The sequence below is a fragment of the Scatophagus argus genome, chromosome 9 (assembly GCF_020382885.2).
Source record: "Scatophagus argus isolate fScaArg1 chromosome 9, fScaArg1.pri, whole genome shotgun sequence".
Taxonomy (NCBI): Eukaryota; Metazoa; Chordata; class Actinopteri; family Scatophagidae; genus Scatophagus; species Scatophagus argus.
The window spans coordinates 2,316,965-2,332,699 of record NC_058501.1 but is presented as its reverse complement, the minus strand read 5'-3'; the positions used below and the strand labels follow the sequence as shown (position 1 = coordinate 2,332,699).

The window sequence follows — 15,735 nt, the reverse complement described above, 5'->3', positions numbered from 1 at the left end:
TCAGTGCAGGGAGACATCACAATTTAATGAAGGTAGATCTGCTGATACGACTACAAAGACAGTCATTGACTCATGACCTAGGGTGTCCTGGTGCCAAGTGTGGACACCCAGACACTTATGTTCAAACATGGTGTTAATCATGGACATACTGTGACTAGCACTGAAGGCCAGTAACTGTACACCACTTGGGTTCCGATCTTATTGAATAAGAGACTAAGCTTCAAAGATTTCATCATAATACATTTTATTTCACTGCAGTGGTTGCAAATAGATAAAAGAGGATCCTGTGCAACGCACTTCAAATCCCATGTTAATTCTCATCCCAGTTTCAAAAAATGTGACACAAAGTAAAACATAAATAAAACCAGGATGCATTTGGGAAGCGAGGACACTAGTTTCAGAAGTTTTGATAGTGAAATGTTTTCCAATTCATGTATGATGTACTATGATGTCCAGTTGCTGAACAGTCTGGGCTTGATGAGGCCCTTATAAGGCCTTATAAGATGCTTATTAACATTATTAAGTGTTTGTATTAAATGACAATAATAAACATGTTTACATGTTATGAATATTAATCATTAAAATATTATTATATTAAAGCTGGGGTTGGTAAAGTTGGAAAAACATGCAGGATTAGCCTGATTTTGAAAGCATCCAACAGAAGAAAATCTCACTCTTTCTCTTCAGAATTTCCACCAAAGCCACTCCTCTGAAATAAATGAATGCAAATTGCCTAAGTCCTGACACACTGAGTGGTCCCTTCAGCTGGGAGATATGTGTTACATAAGTTTGTTTGTTTTTTATTTTTAAATCATAGCATTTGATTTATTGATTTCTGTTAGGATCTTAAGAAAGTTTTTACAAATTCAACCACAAAAAATGATTAAAAGTATGTTACCAACCCAATCTTTAATATTAATTATTTAATTTGTAAGAAGATAATATAAGAACACCTAGGAACAGTTTATAGACTGCTTAAGAAAGTCAATAAAAGTGTTGAGTTCCTTACAATTATTTATAATAGGATTACATATATTGAGTTAACTACTATTGTCGAAGCTTTTACCTGTATGTTGTCCCTTTATTAAGATTAATATATTCTTTATTATTCATTTATTGACAGTTTAATATTCACTAACAGTTAACTATTATTTTTACAGTTACCAATATAAATCAATGCCTTATTGACATTGATTTATCTTTTATCATACACTTTTTAACAATTAACAATGCTCCCCCATCTGGAATGAGCACTACATGTGGTCAAAACTGATAAAATAGAAAAATAAAAATAACCTATAAATACAATGTTTTCACAGAAGACAGCTTTTTTTTTTTTTAATTGAGGTAAACTGTATCTTATAAAACGTGATATAAAACATGACTAATAGTACTGACTAATAAACAACACAACCGTACCTTAAAAACTAAGATTTAACATTTCTATTGATATACTTCTAAGATAATTCAAACATCATTCTATTATATAGAAGAACAAGTGCTGTCAAGCACTCAATGAAAGATTGACAGACTGGGATTCAGCAGCATCAAACGTGTGACAAAAATCAAATCTGATTTAAAAACTAGCCAACAAAGACATTGTGCTAAGGGATGCAACATTGGAAATAGTAGTGAAATATACCAAATACTTCCAAACTGGCAGTGAGTACAAGATTGTCTTTTTTCCTCTCTTCTCTCTCTCTTTTTTATAAATTATTTTTTTAATAATTTACTTTAAATTGATAACTTAATTTAAATCTACAAATTACATTCGAGACTCTTTCTATTACGGATGCATGATATATTTGCCACTACATAAGCACTGGCCAACAACTGGAGAGAATAGAGGCTTTTCTCAGAATGTCTGGAACCCTCATTTTCCCTTCCAATTCGAAGAGACAACAGTTGCTATCAGCAAAACACTCTGTGTGTTGATATATTAGACAGTGTGAACAACACTGTGAACAAGTAGCAGTGGAACAGTACTGCAGTATTATTACTGTCTTACCTCCACTACCACTGCACGGAAACTAGGCATTCTTCCTCTCTAAAGTGGTGTTATATTGTTTCTGATCATTAAGATGTATGATAAATACATTGTTCAATAGAATATTTTTTTCAACTAAAACCTACCTCAGTTTTTAAGTTACTAGTGCACTATTTTTTATTTGGTTTATGTCATTAGTGATGTTTCACATCTTAACTTTTATGATATACAATTTAATTGCTGTAACTGTACTAACAATTGTACTATTGTCAAAGGCCTGCTTGAGGCAATGTTTAAGAGAATTATCTTTTTATTCCCATGACTGCCATGTGACGTGACATCTAAGTCACAATCAGAATCACAATGCTTTGTCATGCTTGTCAAAGCAATAAAAGAAAGTACGAGATTTGTTGTGTACCCTAAAGGGAGAATGTTAATACACACACACACACACACACATTCTACGTAGCAGTACATAGATACACACACTCCAACACATATATGCACCTCTATTCACATATCCACATTAAAACAAAATATAATAATAAATAAAAAACAACAAAATAATAAAGAATATATAGTATTATATAATAATATTGTAAGAGATTAGAAGTTTTTTAAAATAACCAAAAGAGCTTAAAGTGTGTTTTGAGTTTCATTGCTGAACACAACTGTATTTATATGTAAAGTTTTGACCACATGTAATGCACATTACAGATGGGGAGCTGTGAATATGCATAGTTAACTGTTACTAAGTATATAATAAAAAGATTTATTACCATTAATAAGGAACTGTTCTCACTTTATATCAATAGCTGTAAAAATCCTAGTTGACTGTTAGTAAGTGCATATTAAACTGCTAATAAATGCACAATACAGTATATATTAATCATAATAAAGGAGCAAAAATGCTCTGTAAGGGCCTATAAACTGTTAACAAGTATCTTATTATGTTTATTATTATTGTTGTAAGATTTTATTTTTAACATTGTACATTCTAAGTATTATCAACACATAATAATGTGACATAACACATAATTCTTATGACATAGTAACAGGTTATAAGGACTTTAACATAAAGTGTTCCCCAAAAATAATGACGCATTAGTTTGAATATTAAACACCTTTGTCTCCGTATTGCATTCAATTGAATATATGTTGAAAGGGGATGGCAAATCATCACATTCTGTTTTTATTTCCGTTTTACAAAGCATTGCAACTTTTTGGGAATCGGGGTTGTATATTGCATAAAGCCCACCCACCCAGGTTTACACAATCTCATTCGTTTATCTTTGTCTAAATATATTTAAATGCTTTCATTTTACACACTTTAAATGTTTCAACTTACAGTTGTCATGAACTGTTCTTTAGACACTGACCAAACTGTCCAGACTCAAAGGGAATCTCTGATTTTCTTTACAGACCATTAAAGCCTGGGGTGTGCTCTCTGCTGAGAGCATCATCAAGTCCCTGGTGCATAGAAATACAATGTTCCTTTCATTTCTCACAAACACATACATTAAAATTGACTCAGTCACTTACAGGCACACACAGTGTTTGCAACGTGGAGTTGGGCTGAGGCAGAGGCTCATCAGCCTTGGAAGGCGTGGAGCTCCTCTTCACTGAAGCCCTGCTGCTTCAACAACCTGAAAAAGGAGATGAGGCAAAACAAAATGCTGAGAGCAATAAAGTGACTGAGTACAAGACAAAGCTGAACTATTACTACACTTCAACATCAACATTACTTAGTGGGAAAATGTACCATTATTTTGGCAGATATCCGATCAGTTATGATGACACTGGTGCTGTCATTTGATGAGTACGGTAGCATTTAAGAAAGAATTGTTGGCTGTTTCAGCTTGGATTTCTAGTCTCTCCCTCTTTGAGGCCAGGAGGCATGCTGCCACTCAGATCCAAAACTAGTTTTCCTGCTGTCCTGCTCAAAAACATTTAGACTGAAAAAGTGGCCACTGGGAAAGAGTAGCAGCAAGGTTGCCTGGGAGTGCCATATCCACCTCTAAGAGAGAGGCACCACATCACTTACCCAACCGGTTTATGACGAACCGCAATTTTCTTGAGCTTTTTTGAGCTGCGAAATTATTTACTGAATGGACAAACATCATATGTGTAATTCATGGCACAATTCAAATGGGATCGAAAGTTATTTGTCTCTTGCCACTAATTACCCGTACACGTTTTCTGCAATAACGTCCCATGGTGGTCGCCTCTCTGTACATTTATTGTGTGCACTACCTTCACAAGGTTGAATGGGGCATCATATTGGAAGGTACCTAGTTTTCTTTCTGTTTTAACTGACTGTACTCTATTTACCACAGTTTCTCAGATCGTTTCTTGGATGGTCTGACTTGACTGTAGTGATGTCAGTGTTTTCCCCGAATCTCAGCAGTTATTTCAGTAGATCGATTGTTATAATAACAGGTGAAAATTAATGCCAAAGCAATGAAAAATATGAAAAACACATAAACAGTGGTTCTAAAATAAAGGTTATATTACACACCCTATTGTTAGCTCTGTAAAGGCAGTGGGGCCACACACACACACATAGCATTTGGAACCATCTGGCCTGCTGAGGAAATCCTTCAGCATGGACTCGTCCACCCGTCCCTTCCTGCCTGTCCAGCTTTCACAGGGCTCCGAGAGGACATACTCCACTTGAAACCTGACACACACACACACACACACACACACTGGTATGAGTTACATCCACAATCATGTGAAAAAAAGGTTAGCTGTCACTGTCCATATTATCAAAGCCTGTTGTCCAAAGTTTGCTTTGAATGTTATCTTTAAATAATGTTGTAACATTCACAATGTGAATGGTGAAGGCATTTTTGTGTCAGGTAGCACAGTTTGTTTGGTTTTTTTTAATTATAAGCATTGAAATTTACAAAGACTGCAAGAGCCGACCTTCTTCTTTTGTTGTGATGTGGCGCTATGTATATGAACTGAAATTAACTGAATTCTTCTGATGCTTTATTTGGGACATGTTATCACACAGGGCTTTACGAAGGACCCCAAATCTGCTTCAACTAACCGCACGGTTTTAACACAGACAGGCTGTCAAATCAAAACTGATATTCATTCTTCTTGTGATATATTTTACTCTGATTTACTTTTACCCTCATGCTTGATAAGCATTTCCATTCTCCCTTTCCCCTCCCATTCCACCCATTAAGTCATTATTTTAATACAACTCCAAAAAAGAAATAGGCCTTGATCAGATCTTCTCTCTTCAATATATTTACCAAATATAAACAATAATCAGTATGCTCTAAAGGATTTACTGGTGATAACTTATCTTCTCTGTCATCTCTCCCTCTCTGCCTGTATGCACTTTCTGGTTGTCTATTCAAACACAGCCCAGCCCACATTGCACAGATGGTTTTATATAATTTCTAATAAATAACATTTGCAGACTGGGTTGTGACAGGGGCAAACAGTATAGTATACGGTTGTAAACACAAACACACAGCTTCAGCACCTGTCATTACTAGCAGCCAGTTCATCCAGCTCACAGCGCCACAGAATGTCCTCCTCTTGTCGGTTAAAAAAGAGCAGCTTGGTTTTTCTGAGGACACACACAGACGTGAATTATCAGAAAAACAGTCTTGGATTTCTAAACGGTGATAACAATAACATGGAACGCATTGTGACTGCTGCAAATCTGCTGTGAATGCAAAAGGTTGCTGATGACAACAAGGACAAGCAACCTTTCTTAAAAGAAAAAATAAAAAAGCTCTCGATACAGGAAAGACTCTAGTTTCTACTTTGGATTTTACAAATGTGCTATGGTTACAGCTGTCAACCACTACATCTTTTACAACAAATACACCCCCTATTCCAACAATAAGTTCAGTTCTAAAATGTTTCTTTAAAACTTAAATAACAATACTAAAACCTACTATAATAATAAGGTAGATTAGGGATGTGCTATTGGAGTGTTGTGCTTCTTTTTTAATGTACAGTATTTTAAACGTGGCACATTAAACAAAGACAAGTGACTTACAGGATAAGTATGTATAACTATCTATTCAGGAAATAAATAAAACACAGGAAATGCCCCCCCCCAAAGTGTTTTGTCTCATGATTGGGGTATTTTGGTAGTTCCCACCTGATGGTATCAACCTCCTTTAGGGCCGTTTGGATGAGGCGAGCCATAGGCGTGAACCCGGTGCCTGCTGCTAAAAGGTAGAGGTATGTGATATCACGAAGGGGCCGGAGACTGAAGGTACCCTCAGGACCACTAACAGATATATGGTCACCTAAAGGTTCAAAAAAAAAAATAAAGTTTCAGAGTTAAAAAAAAAAATCTGAAGTAAGTTCAAGGGTGTCGAACACAAGGAACACTGCAAGAGTTTTGGATGGGCAACATTTTTGGTGATGATATTCAGTGACTCTCAATACATGCAAAGTCAGAAGTTACACACTAACCACAAAGAGAAAAATACATTTCAATTGGCTCCAACAGATGTGTGTTATTTATAATTTCGAACAGGCACAACAGCAGCATGGCAACACATTTTGCCTGGTATCTGCAGTGCATTGTGTGTGTCCACAGCAAAGAGTGCCTCTCTCCAGTGAACTTATGTATGTAACAGAACAAAAAAAAAAGGGGGATATGATAAGGATACCAAAGAACTTTTTCATCTGAACTTTATTTAATTACTTAAGTTAATATAAATATCTTAACTTTTTTAGTAGTGGCTAGTCTGTTTTGGAAAGTTACCAAAATGGTCAGACAAATGTGTGGGGAGACAGAGTTTCTGAAGCTGTTCGGCCATGCAGCTGAAGAGGATGCTGCCTTACTAAACAGCACGCACTAATTACACGTGGATTGCATGGGAGAGCTTCTGAAGGCACGGTGCTGCCCTGCGCTTTCATGTGTGACGCTGCGTCTCTGTCCATCAGTGGCTATGACTTACCAACGTGCAGGCTGTTGAGATATGAGGTGAGCACACCGTCGGGGTACACTTTGATCATGAGGTAGAGGTCCGATTCCTGCGACGAGGGCTGGGAGGCTGCTGCCAGGCTCTGATCTACTGCAGTGTAAGGTCTCACTACCTCAGTGTCTGGATATGAACAAAAATGACAATTACATAAGACCCACATTTAAAAAAAAAAATGAAAATATTAATGAAATACTACTTTAGTATTGAAAAAAACTGCTTTCACAAAAAAAGGGGCTCAGTTTATGAAGCTCTGAAGAGTCAAGATGTTGATAACACCCTTGCTCACTCAATAAAAAAATAGAAAAATGACCTCCCCATCACTCCATTAATAATTCTTTGAGCTCCTTCTTGTAGCTATACTGAGTGTATAGTATGATGTCTATATGGAGTAATACTCCTCTACTTACAATACAATCTCTCTTCTTGACAATAAATACTAGCTTTATACCATTCAGTGCCACCTGATGAACGTGATAACATAACACATGCATCATATGATAAATCATGATTTCACCTGTTTGTGTTAAAGTCACATGTTCGTTACTGCATGAATTGCTGAATTAATTTTTACCAAAGCGTCGTCCACATCAAAAATCAAAATACATTTCCGAATTTTTATGAAAGATTTAGTAGAGCTTTACATATATATTTATTTCATGTTTATCTGTCAGTTTTTTTGTTTTTTTTGCTTTTTTTTTATCAAGTAAATATTTTTGGACTCACCAAAAAAACAAGATAATCAATGACCTGGTTAAGAGACAGTAAAACAATTGTAGGCTATCATAATGAAATAGCACTTAAATGTTTGTGTAATCATCCAAAGTTGTAAGGCTGGACTATTGAAGTACATATGCTTAAAGTATTAGTTCAGGTTTGTTGAAGTAGGGTTGTATGAGGCACTTGTCCATAGTCAGTGTATGCCCTACAGTTGATGGTGGTTGGCATGACCCCACTTTGGAGAAGGAGGCAGGAGTTCTGGTGTAGGAAGCTAAGCAATAACCACAGTTATGTCCCCTGTCTACAGGTCCTTCATATCTGTGGCATAGTACAGTGCGTGACATGTGTAGAAATACAAAATTCCACAGCTGGGAAAATGCAGTGCCAAAGGAAGAGAGTGTCTAACAGCAAGGTAAAGGATTCTAAATATTCTAAACTGATATTTTAGGTGAGCATTCACTTGGGTGGCTAAAATAAATTTTGCTGCTACCCCAATACATTGTCTACAGCAGTACATTGCATTGCTTCCTACTGTCGCTATCTAACGTTGTTATAAACTGACATTGCATTACTAAGTCATACAACCCCACTTAAAAAAAATCCAAACTAACGCTGTAATAAAGCAGAATAGTTACATATTCCTGTAGTGGTACCTGTAGTCAGTTTGAGTCGAGGACGTGAAGGCAGATGTGACACAGGAAAATTTAACACTGATCTTAAACCAGACCGTTGGATGTACTTAGAGTACTTACCACTAAGTACCTACATGGTTGTGGATAATATGGCAGTATAGTGAGCCTGGCAGGAATGCTATATACTGCACCATCACAACTGAAGGTAGCAGCATCGATGTTTTCCTTACTTGAAATATCTACAAACTTATTTCAGTAAGTTTAAGTGAAAATGTTTTAAAATCACTTGGTTCAATCAGCTTGGTTGCTTACCTTGGATGAGGGCTTTGAGGTAGACATGTTTTCCAACAGGTACATGCCTGACAGTCCCACGCGGAAGTTGCAATCTGAACAGATGGGTGTTATGAGTCACCTCAGTCTTAGACACCAACAAGCAATCCCGATAGTACAGGGCTGTAAAAAGGAGTTTGTAGATGTATTAACCCTTTTCTTGCTATATCCAAGGTGATGCGATGAAACAATCAGGAAAGGTTGCAGAACGTGGAGGGAGGAAGGAGACGAGTTTAGAAAAGCTATTATGTACTTTTGGCGTCAGAAATGTTCATTGAAATGTTCAATCACTCACTGTTCACATTCACATCCTTAAACACTCAAGTAATATGCTACAGATTATCAGAAGGAAAGAAACAGTGCTTGGCAGTGTCTTGTATCTTCTATCTCACCTCTGTCTTTTTTGCGTAGAAATGTATTGTGAAATTCTAGCGGCTGACCCAGACTTGTCCATTTTCGTTTAACCTGTTTGCGTATGGTGACCTGGATCTTCCCCACTAAGAAGGCAGTGTGGACTGTTGAAGAAATGACAGTATAGAATAATATAATACTAAAGCTTTTTTTTTTTGTCTTTATCTGAATTGTGTTATTGTCTTACCGGTAACATTTCCTTCAACTTCATCAGCTAAACCTGAAAAAGCATGAAATCATCATTAATTTTATATCCACAGTCGCGTGTACATCAGTATAATATAGTTTACACTGTGTCTTTATCTAATCACATACTTTGAGAGCATAACAACATAGAAACAGAGGCCACAAGTGACTGCTGCAACGCTGTCAGTCCAGTGTTTTTTTAGATGAGGACGTAGAAGCAGGACCGGCGCTGATGAGTACACACATAACTCTGACATGATGTTAAATGGAGCTGTGTCACACTACAGTGGGTTTGCATCTTTCAGTTTTCATTTAATACACAAACAGTGCTAGTTCTGCCATCTACAGACGGCTTTAGGAATTTAATTGTACCTTAATAGCATGCCTGATTGGATTTAGAGCTCCAACACTTACTTAATTAATCATTAAGTCGATCAGAAAAAAAATTAACTGACAGCTATTTTAATCAAATAATCGTTTCGATTCCCATTAAAAATGTCAAACATCTCCTGGTTCCAGCTTTTTAAATGTAAGGATTTGCTGGTTTTCTTTTCTTCATTTATGATTCTTTGGGTTTTGGACTATTGGTTGGGTAAAAGTAGCAATCTGAAGGTATCAACATGAGTTCTGAGAAAATGCGACGAGCATTTTTGCCTTTTTTTTTGGACATTTTATAAATAAAACGATGAATTAACTAATTTCCAGAACGCACATTGTAGGCGGCTGTCAGCTGTAGCCTCTGCAGTGTGTTCAAGTGCAACTTTTTGAGCCTTTGCTGTCACTAGTTGTGTGATGTCGGTTTGGAGTGTCTAGAGCTTAACTGCTGTTGATGATGTGATGTAGATGTGAAAAGCCAAAGCTCTACTCACGTAAATGTATCATGTAGGACATTTTCCCCAGCAGCACTTCTAGTCGAAGAACATCTGCCTCGAGGTCCACGATGGTACAGCCAGTACTGGGGAGCTGACCCAAAAAAAAAACCAAAAAAACCAAAAAAACAAAAAACATGTTATGCATGTTATATTTCATCAACTACTGCTCCAGACACCTCTTTGGCAAAGTGGTCATTTTCATCCATCCAACTTTTATCAAAATAAACCAACTGAGTAGTTTCAACAGAAATTCTGATCAAAATTATGTTGAAATGAATAGACAGAACGTTGCAGTCAGGAGAGACACGTCAAGAGTGATTTTTACATTCTACTAAATGTCACTTTATAGTTTCCACTGTGTGCCAACAGTGGTTGGAGTAGTTGATGTCTCACAGATGTGCATATGATTGGTGAGTGATTACCTTCCGTTTAGCATAAACGACCAGATGAACAGACATATCAGTCTGGAACCAGTCATACCTACACAAACAACAGACGGCACAGATAGTAACGTCACAGACAGTAACGTCACAGACTGTGTACAGATATGTTCACTTTAAATGTGCCTGTATCGTGTTAGACGTTTTTAAATGCGCCATTTTTTCATACCGAGGGCGAGAGTCTTTGTCTGGGGGAGGAGCCAGTGAGACAGGAGGCGCCAGGCCAGTTGGTGGAGGAGGAGGAGCAGGAGGGATGATAGCTGAGAAGAGAAACATCACAGCAGCTAAAACTTTCAATCACAAAGGCTGATTAAAATATCTGCACTTTAGCTTCTTCAGTACAGTCACTGATCTATGCTCATGTCATTATCCACCTGCTGACCATTTGCACTGTTAACCTCACTTACTTGCACTACTTCCACTCCATACTACCTCACTTTTGTACTACCTCCAGAACCATATTTATTTTACTTATCTTATTTTATTTTGTTTTACCTTATTCTATTTTATTTTATTCTATTATTACATGTTACTCGTTCTTACGTTTTATGTATGCACCAATCACCAAGACAAATTCCTAGTAATGTGAAACCTCTTCACTTACAATGGCAATAAAGACAATTCTGATTCTGAGTCTGATTCTGTACACTAATGCCAACAAATACTGAGGCACAACATTATTTGTTTCCGGTTAACAGTACGTTAAAATCAATCGCAGAGAACTGATTGAGATAAGCAATCACAACACACCGCTGTGTTTATTTTTTTTTTTAAGTTTTTTTGGGCAAAAGATTTGAGCGGCATCAGGGCTCATATTAACAAGCATTAGAGAGCAGGAAATCAAGCTGTCAAAAACAGATATATATTGGGTACAACTAAAAGCACTTTATTTAGAAAATGACCTTGAAAAATTACTCAGATCTCTACTGACATTCAAAGAGCTTGAGGCAGAAAGATATTTTGGCACCACCATCATTTTAGTGATAATAATATCTGAGAGTTTTAACAATCCTCTATCAGTATATCAGCTGATATTACTTCTTGTCTGTTGTTTTTATTAAACATTATCACATGACTTAATAAGGGATAACCCAATTATTACTTGAGCACTTGATAATCAGCATTTTTCTGATAACCTGAAGCGGCTTTTATTATTTTTGATTGACAATATGGTTAACACTGAGATAAGGTCACAGATTAACTCCAGAAGACACAAACACACAGCATGTGAACACAATGATGTAAAGAAACTGTAAGTTCTTTGTGTGTGTGTACCTTTAATAGCTGTGGCCATCCTGCCCACCAGGCACTCTTTTAACATGGATTCATAGTTCACCCAGCGATGCACCTGTGCCAAACAAACAGAGTTACCATAGCTACACATATAAACCCACATCACTCACACCCAAGTTAAAGAGCTTGCACAACCACACCAAACAAACACCAAGCACTCACAAGGCAGCCAAAACAAAACATGTTCCTATTCCCTCAAGGTCCCAGGGATTGTTTCGATCCCTGCTGAGTTTGTTCAGGACACGCTATACTCACTGCTTGGGCAAGTGTTCTTTAGTTTGGCCCCAAAGAGCAAGCAGGGAACCAGTTTTTATCATTTAAGAATAAGATCTGTTGTCAGCAGCAAATTCTGCCCCAGTATGAAAAAAAGCATTTTGAAAAAGAAAGAAATATATGAGACAACAAGGGGTTTGACCTTTCATCAGCTATTGCCAAAGCAGAACTGCACTTCAGACAAACAAAATAATTTGGGTTTTTAAAAGCGCTGGATCTCTACTGCTTTAGCCAACAATGTGAGTGTAAGTTCACTTCATTGGGACTTTAATAGCTTGGCCTTTTCCATTTGTACCATTAGCTTTAAAAACATAAAACATAACATAAAAATGACACCGTTACACTTCTTCCATCAGCTTTCATACCTGGTCAAACAGGTCAGTGCCATCTATGCCAGCTGCCTTCATCAGCTCCTCTTCTCCACCGGGGTGGTAGTCCATGTAGGGCGTCACATTGTAGACCATACCTGAAAACATACAGAAAAAAAAACGGGTACTCAGTACAAGATCAATAGAGGTTGGGGTCCACCACCCCAGACAGGATCCCAGGTGCAGGCTGTGCAAAGATGCCCCTGAGACAATTCAGCACATAACAGCAGGGTGTGAGACGCAGGCAGGAACAACACACATGGAACACCATGACCAAATGACTGGCATAGTATACAGAAACATCTGCGCTGAGTATGGGCTGGAGGTCCCAAGGACAGAATGGAAACACCTCCCAAGGTGGTTGAGAACGACCAAGCTAAGATCCTGTGGGACTTCCAGATCCAGACTGACAAAATGGTGACGTCGAAGCAGCCGGACATCGTGGTGGTCAACAAACAACAGAAGAGTGGTGACAGTGGTGACAGATGTAGTGATTCCAAACGACAGCAACATCAAGAAGAAGGAACACGAGAAGCTTGAAAAATACCAAGGGCTGAAAGAAGAGCTAGAAAAGATGTGGAGCAAAAGCAACAGTGGTGCCAGTGGTAATCGGGGCACTGGAGGCTATTTCACATGTATTTCCTGTTACAGTTAATATTTGCTTGTTAATAAAATAATTGAGCAATGTATTAATTTAATTATTGATCATTTCATATATATAAAAATCTTCCAAGGTTAGAATAGGGTTCTGCTAACAGAAACTGATAGCAGTACTAATATCTGATGAACTGTGTAATGTTTTAAAAGGGATTCTTTATCAACTAAATGACTATACAGTGTATCAGAGCAGAGCGGCCATGTAACTGTCAATTTAGGATGTGACATTTGCATTTAAAGACTAAGTCTGGTGGACTAAACAATGTCAATGCAGGTAAATAGACCATCACACGGAAAAAAAACTTCATAATAAACAGATAAGTTGTCAAATCAACAAGTAAATCAACAGCTTAACAACTTCCACCAAAGCTGGTGGACCACAGAAGACCAGCATAGTACATGAAAAGAACGATAAAGAGTAACAGCATTAAAACTATCCAAAAGATCTAAGAACGCCTAACCTCAAGGGCTTGCAACTCAGCCTATTACCTATGGATGAATTAAAAGTGCTGCATCAAAGCATAATGATCCCCTGCACCTAAGCGCACAAGGGATGTTCAGTCTCTAAGGGTTCACTGCCTTGGTCTAGTGGACACAATTACTGGATGTCCATGTGGAGAACAAACCTCTCTAAATTCAACTACATTTGAGACAAAGTGAGATCAAGTATCATCAAGCTGACATCAAGGAGGCTATTCACCTGTTCGGTGTGGATCAGCCCCTGTCCTACGTCAGACCATACCCTATGAGCTCACCTCGAATGCAGGTCCAGCAGTCATCTCTTGTGTTGTGTTTCTGCAGCTCTTCCTGAGTGACTTCAATCAGGCGCCCTCTGAGCCCAGTCAAATCTTTTCCACTCTTCGAAAACCGGATCCAGTCCATCAGACTGTGTCCAGGCTTCAAGGCCACCTAAACAAGTAAAGGGACAGGGTCAGGTAACACAGGAAAAGCTGTTGCGTGAAGGCATGTTAAGGTTACATTTAAGACAGTTGAGTAGCGTCTGTGTAGGCTCAAACTACTGCTAACAAGCCTATTATTAATGTCATTTTTATTTGATGCTGACACACGTTATAATGTTGATTGTGTGAAAATGCACATTGGCTCTGAAGAATTTAGCTATAAATGACTGTCACAATTATTATGGTGTATCAATATACTCTAAGACAGCATTAACAGCCGTATGCTCTCCACATAGATCCACCGTAGTCATCCGTTTTAAGAGTGTTACCTTGTTCCTCCCAGACTGGCCGGACGGAGAGACCCGCTGCTGGGAACTCGGCGCTGGGAACGACTGGGTCGGAATGTTCAACATGTTGGGAACGCTTTGGAGGCAGCCCCAGTTTCGAAATAAACCTATTTCACCAACGGCAGTTTACAACAACAACATAAGAATGAGGGTTTTGTAGTTACACTGACTGCTAGGTGTTACCGGAATAAGTTCCTTCCATCTCTGTGAAAACTGTGTTGAGCAATGCTGCTCAGCTAAAAGGCTAAGCTAAGCTACGGTAACAACACATTAATGTTACGTGCTGACTATCTTATTAAGCAATAACAGCTTTCCTGTTACACCTAACGTTTGCTTATTACAAATTTAGATAATGTATTAATTTAATTACTGTTAGTCTCTCACTATCTGGTGATAAATTGCGAGCTAAGGAGGCTTTGAGGTTCCGTCACTATGTAAAGACTACAATAGTTGTCGCACATTTTGACAACAACGTCAACAAAAGGTGTCATCAAGTTGCGACGGTCCACCGTTGCCCTCTTCTGTCCGTATTATATATTGCAAATAAGGCTTATACCTACAAAATCAAGAAGCATGAATTTCTTACGGAATATGATCGATTATTTATTGCACGGATGTTTTGACATGTCACAGCAACAGAGGCACAGGTATCATCTAGAATATAAATAACGACTGCGTTATGCTCAGGTGTGCCAGTCCACAGACTCTAAGAGTCTAGTCTATACTGTCTTTCATAGTTGACAAACTCAAATTGAGCTCTACTCTAAGCACACCTTTGCTTTTAATTCAAACTGACATGAAAAATTCCAATAACTCACCTGAAATTAAACGGCTGAAAAAGGTGGCCAAAGATGAACGATGTCGTCCTACGCTTGACGTACTCTCACTGTCATCACTGTCCTCCTCTCCTGAATCTGTCTGGTTTTCATCTGACATCTTGAAAACATGGTAGTCTGTCTCACACAGCTTTCATGCAGTCTTCATTTACGGTGGAATACAGTGTACCTCAGGGCAACCAAGGTGATTGCTTTGGAAAGGCTAATCTTCTAAGAGGATTCAAGGACAAGAGTTCTCTGACTTCAAAATAAAATTCCATGTGGACATCGCAGAGCTTATATATCATAACAATGGAACTGAAAAGAGTTTATAACCCCATTTAGCAAATTTGCAGAAAAAGTGCACACGTAAATAATAGCATTAATAATGACTCTATTTCATGAAGCTATTTCATCTAACACGCACAATACTAGTTTCTGAGAACTGGCTCACCTAAATTGATTTCAGTCATTGTTAATGTCATTCATTAAACCTGTGTGTTTTTTAAAAACGTCTATGCACAGTTACACAATCAGA

At 37.8% G+C, this 15,735-nt stretch overlaps 1 protein-coding gene across 3 annotated transcripts; it reads right to left on the bottom strand.

Annotated features, from left to right (window-relative positions):
- Nucleotides 1-227: 227 nt before the first annotated feature.
- LOC124065027 (cytochrome b5 reductase 4) lies at nucleotides 228-14,853 on the bottom strand. 3 transcript variants are annotated; one of them, XM_046400034.1, is made up of 16 exons: nucleotides 14,765-14,853; nucleotides 14,365-14,489; nucleotides 13,892-14,045; nucleotides 12,477-12,577; nucleotides 11,821-11,893; nucleotides 10,715-10,805; nucleotides 10,528-10,585; nucleotides 10,103-10,196; nucleotides 9,235-9,267; nucleotides 9,029-9,151; nucleotides 8,619-8,759; nucleotides 6,931-7,077; nucleotides 6,120-6,270; nucleotides 5,490-5,576; nucleotides 4,506-4,667; nucleotides 228-3,633 (listed from the first exon to the last, which is right to left on the bottom strand). In XM_046400034.1, exons 2-16 carry the CDS (start codon nucleotides 14,446-14,448, stop codon nucleotides 3,579-3,581), a joined length of 1,554 nt encoding a protein of 517 aa, XP_046255990.1. In that variant the 5' UTR covers nucleotides 14,449-14,489; nucleotides 14,765-14,853; the 3' UTR covers nucleotides 228-3,578. The 3 variants fall into 3 exon arrangements, with proteins under 3 accessions (XP_046255990.1, XP_046255991.1, XP_046255989.1); XM_046400035.1 differs by having other exon boundaries at nucleotides 14,753-14,771; XM_046400033.1 differs by lacking the exon at nucleotides 14,765-14,853 and having other exon boundaries at nucleotides 14,365-14,737.
- Between the last annotated feature and the right edge of the window lie 882 nt (nucleotides 14,854-15,735).

Excerpts from the sequence above, each read along its gene's own strand:
- LOC124065027 (XM_046400034.1), bottom strand. The coding sequence starts at position 14,448 with ATGTTGAACATTCCGACCCAGTCGTTCCCAGCGCCGAGTTCCCAGCAG. Across the intron at positions 9,268-10,102 it reads GTCCTACATGATACATTTAC|GTTTAGCTGATGAAGTTGAA; the intron begins GTGAGTAGAGCT and ends ATGCTTTTTCAG. Across the intron at positions 7,078-8,618 it reads CCTCAAAGCCCTCATCCAAG|ACACTGAGGTAGTGAGACCT; the intron begins GTAAGCAACCAA and ends GTTCATATCCAG.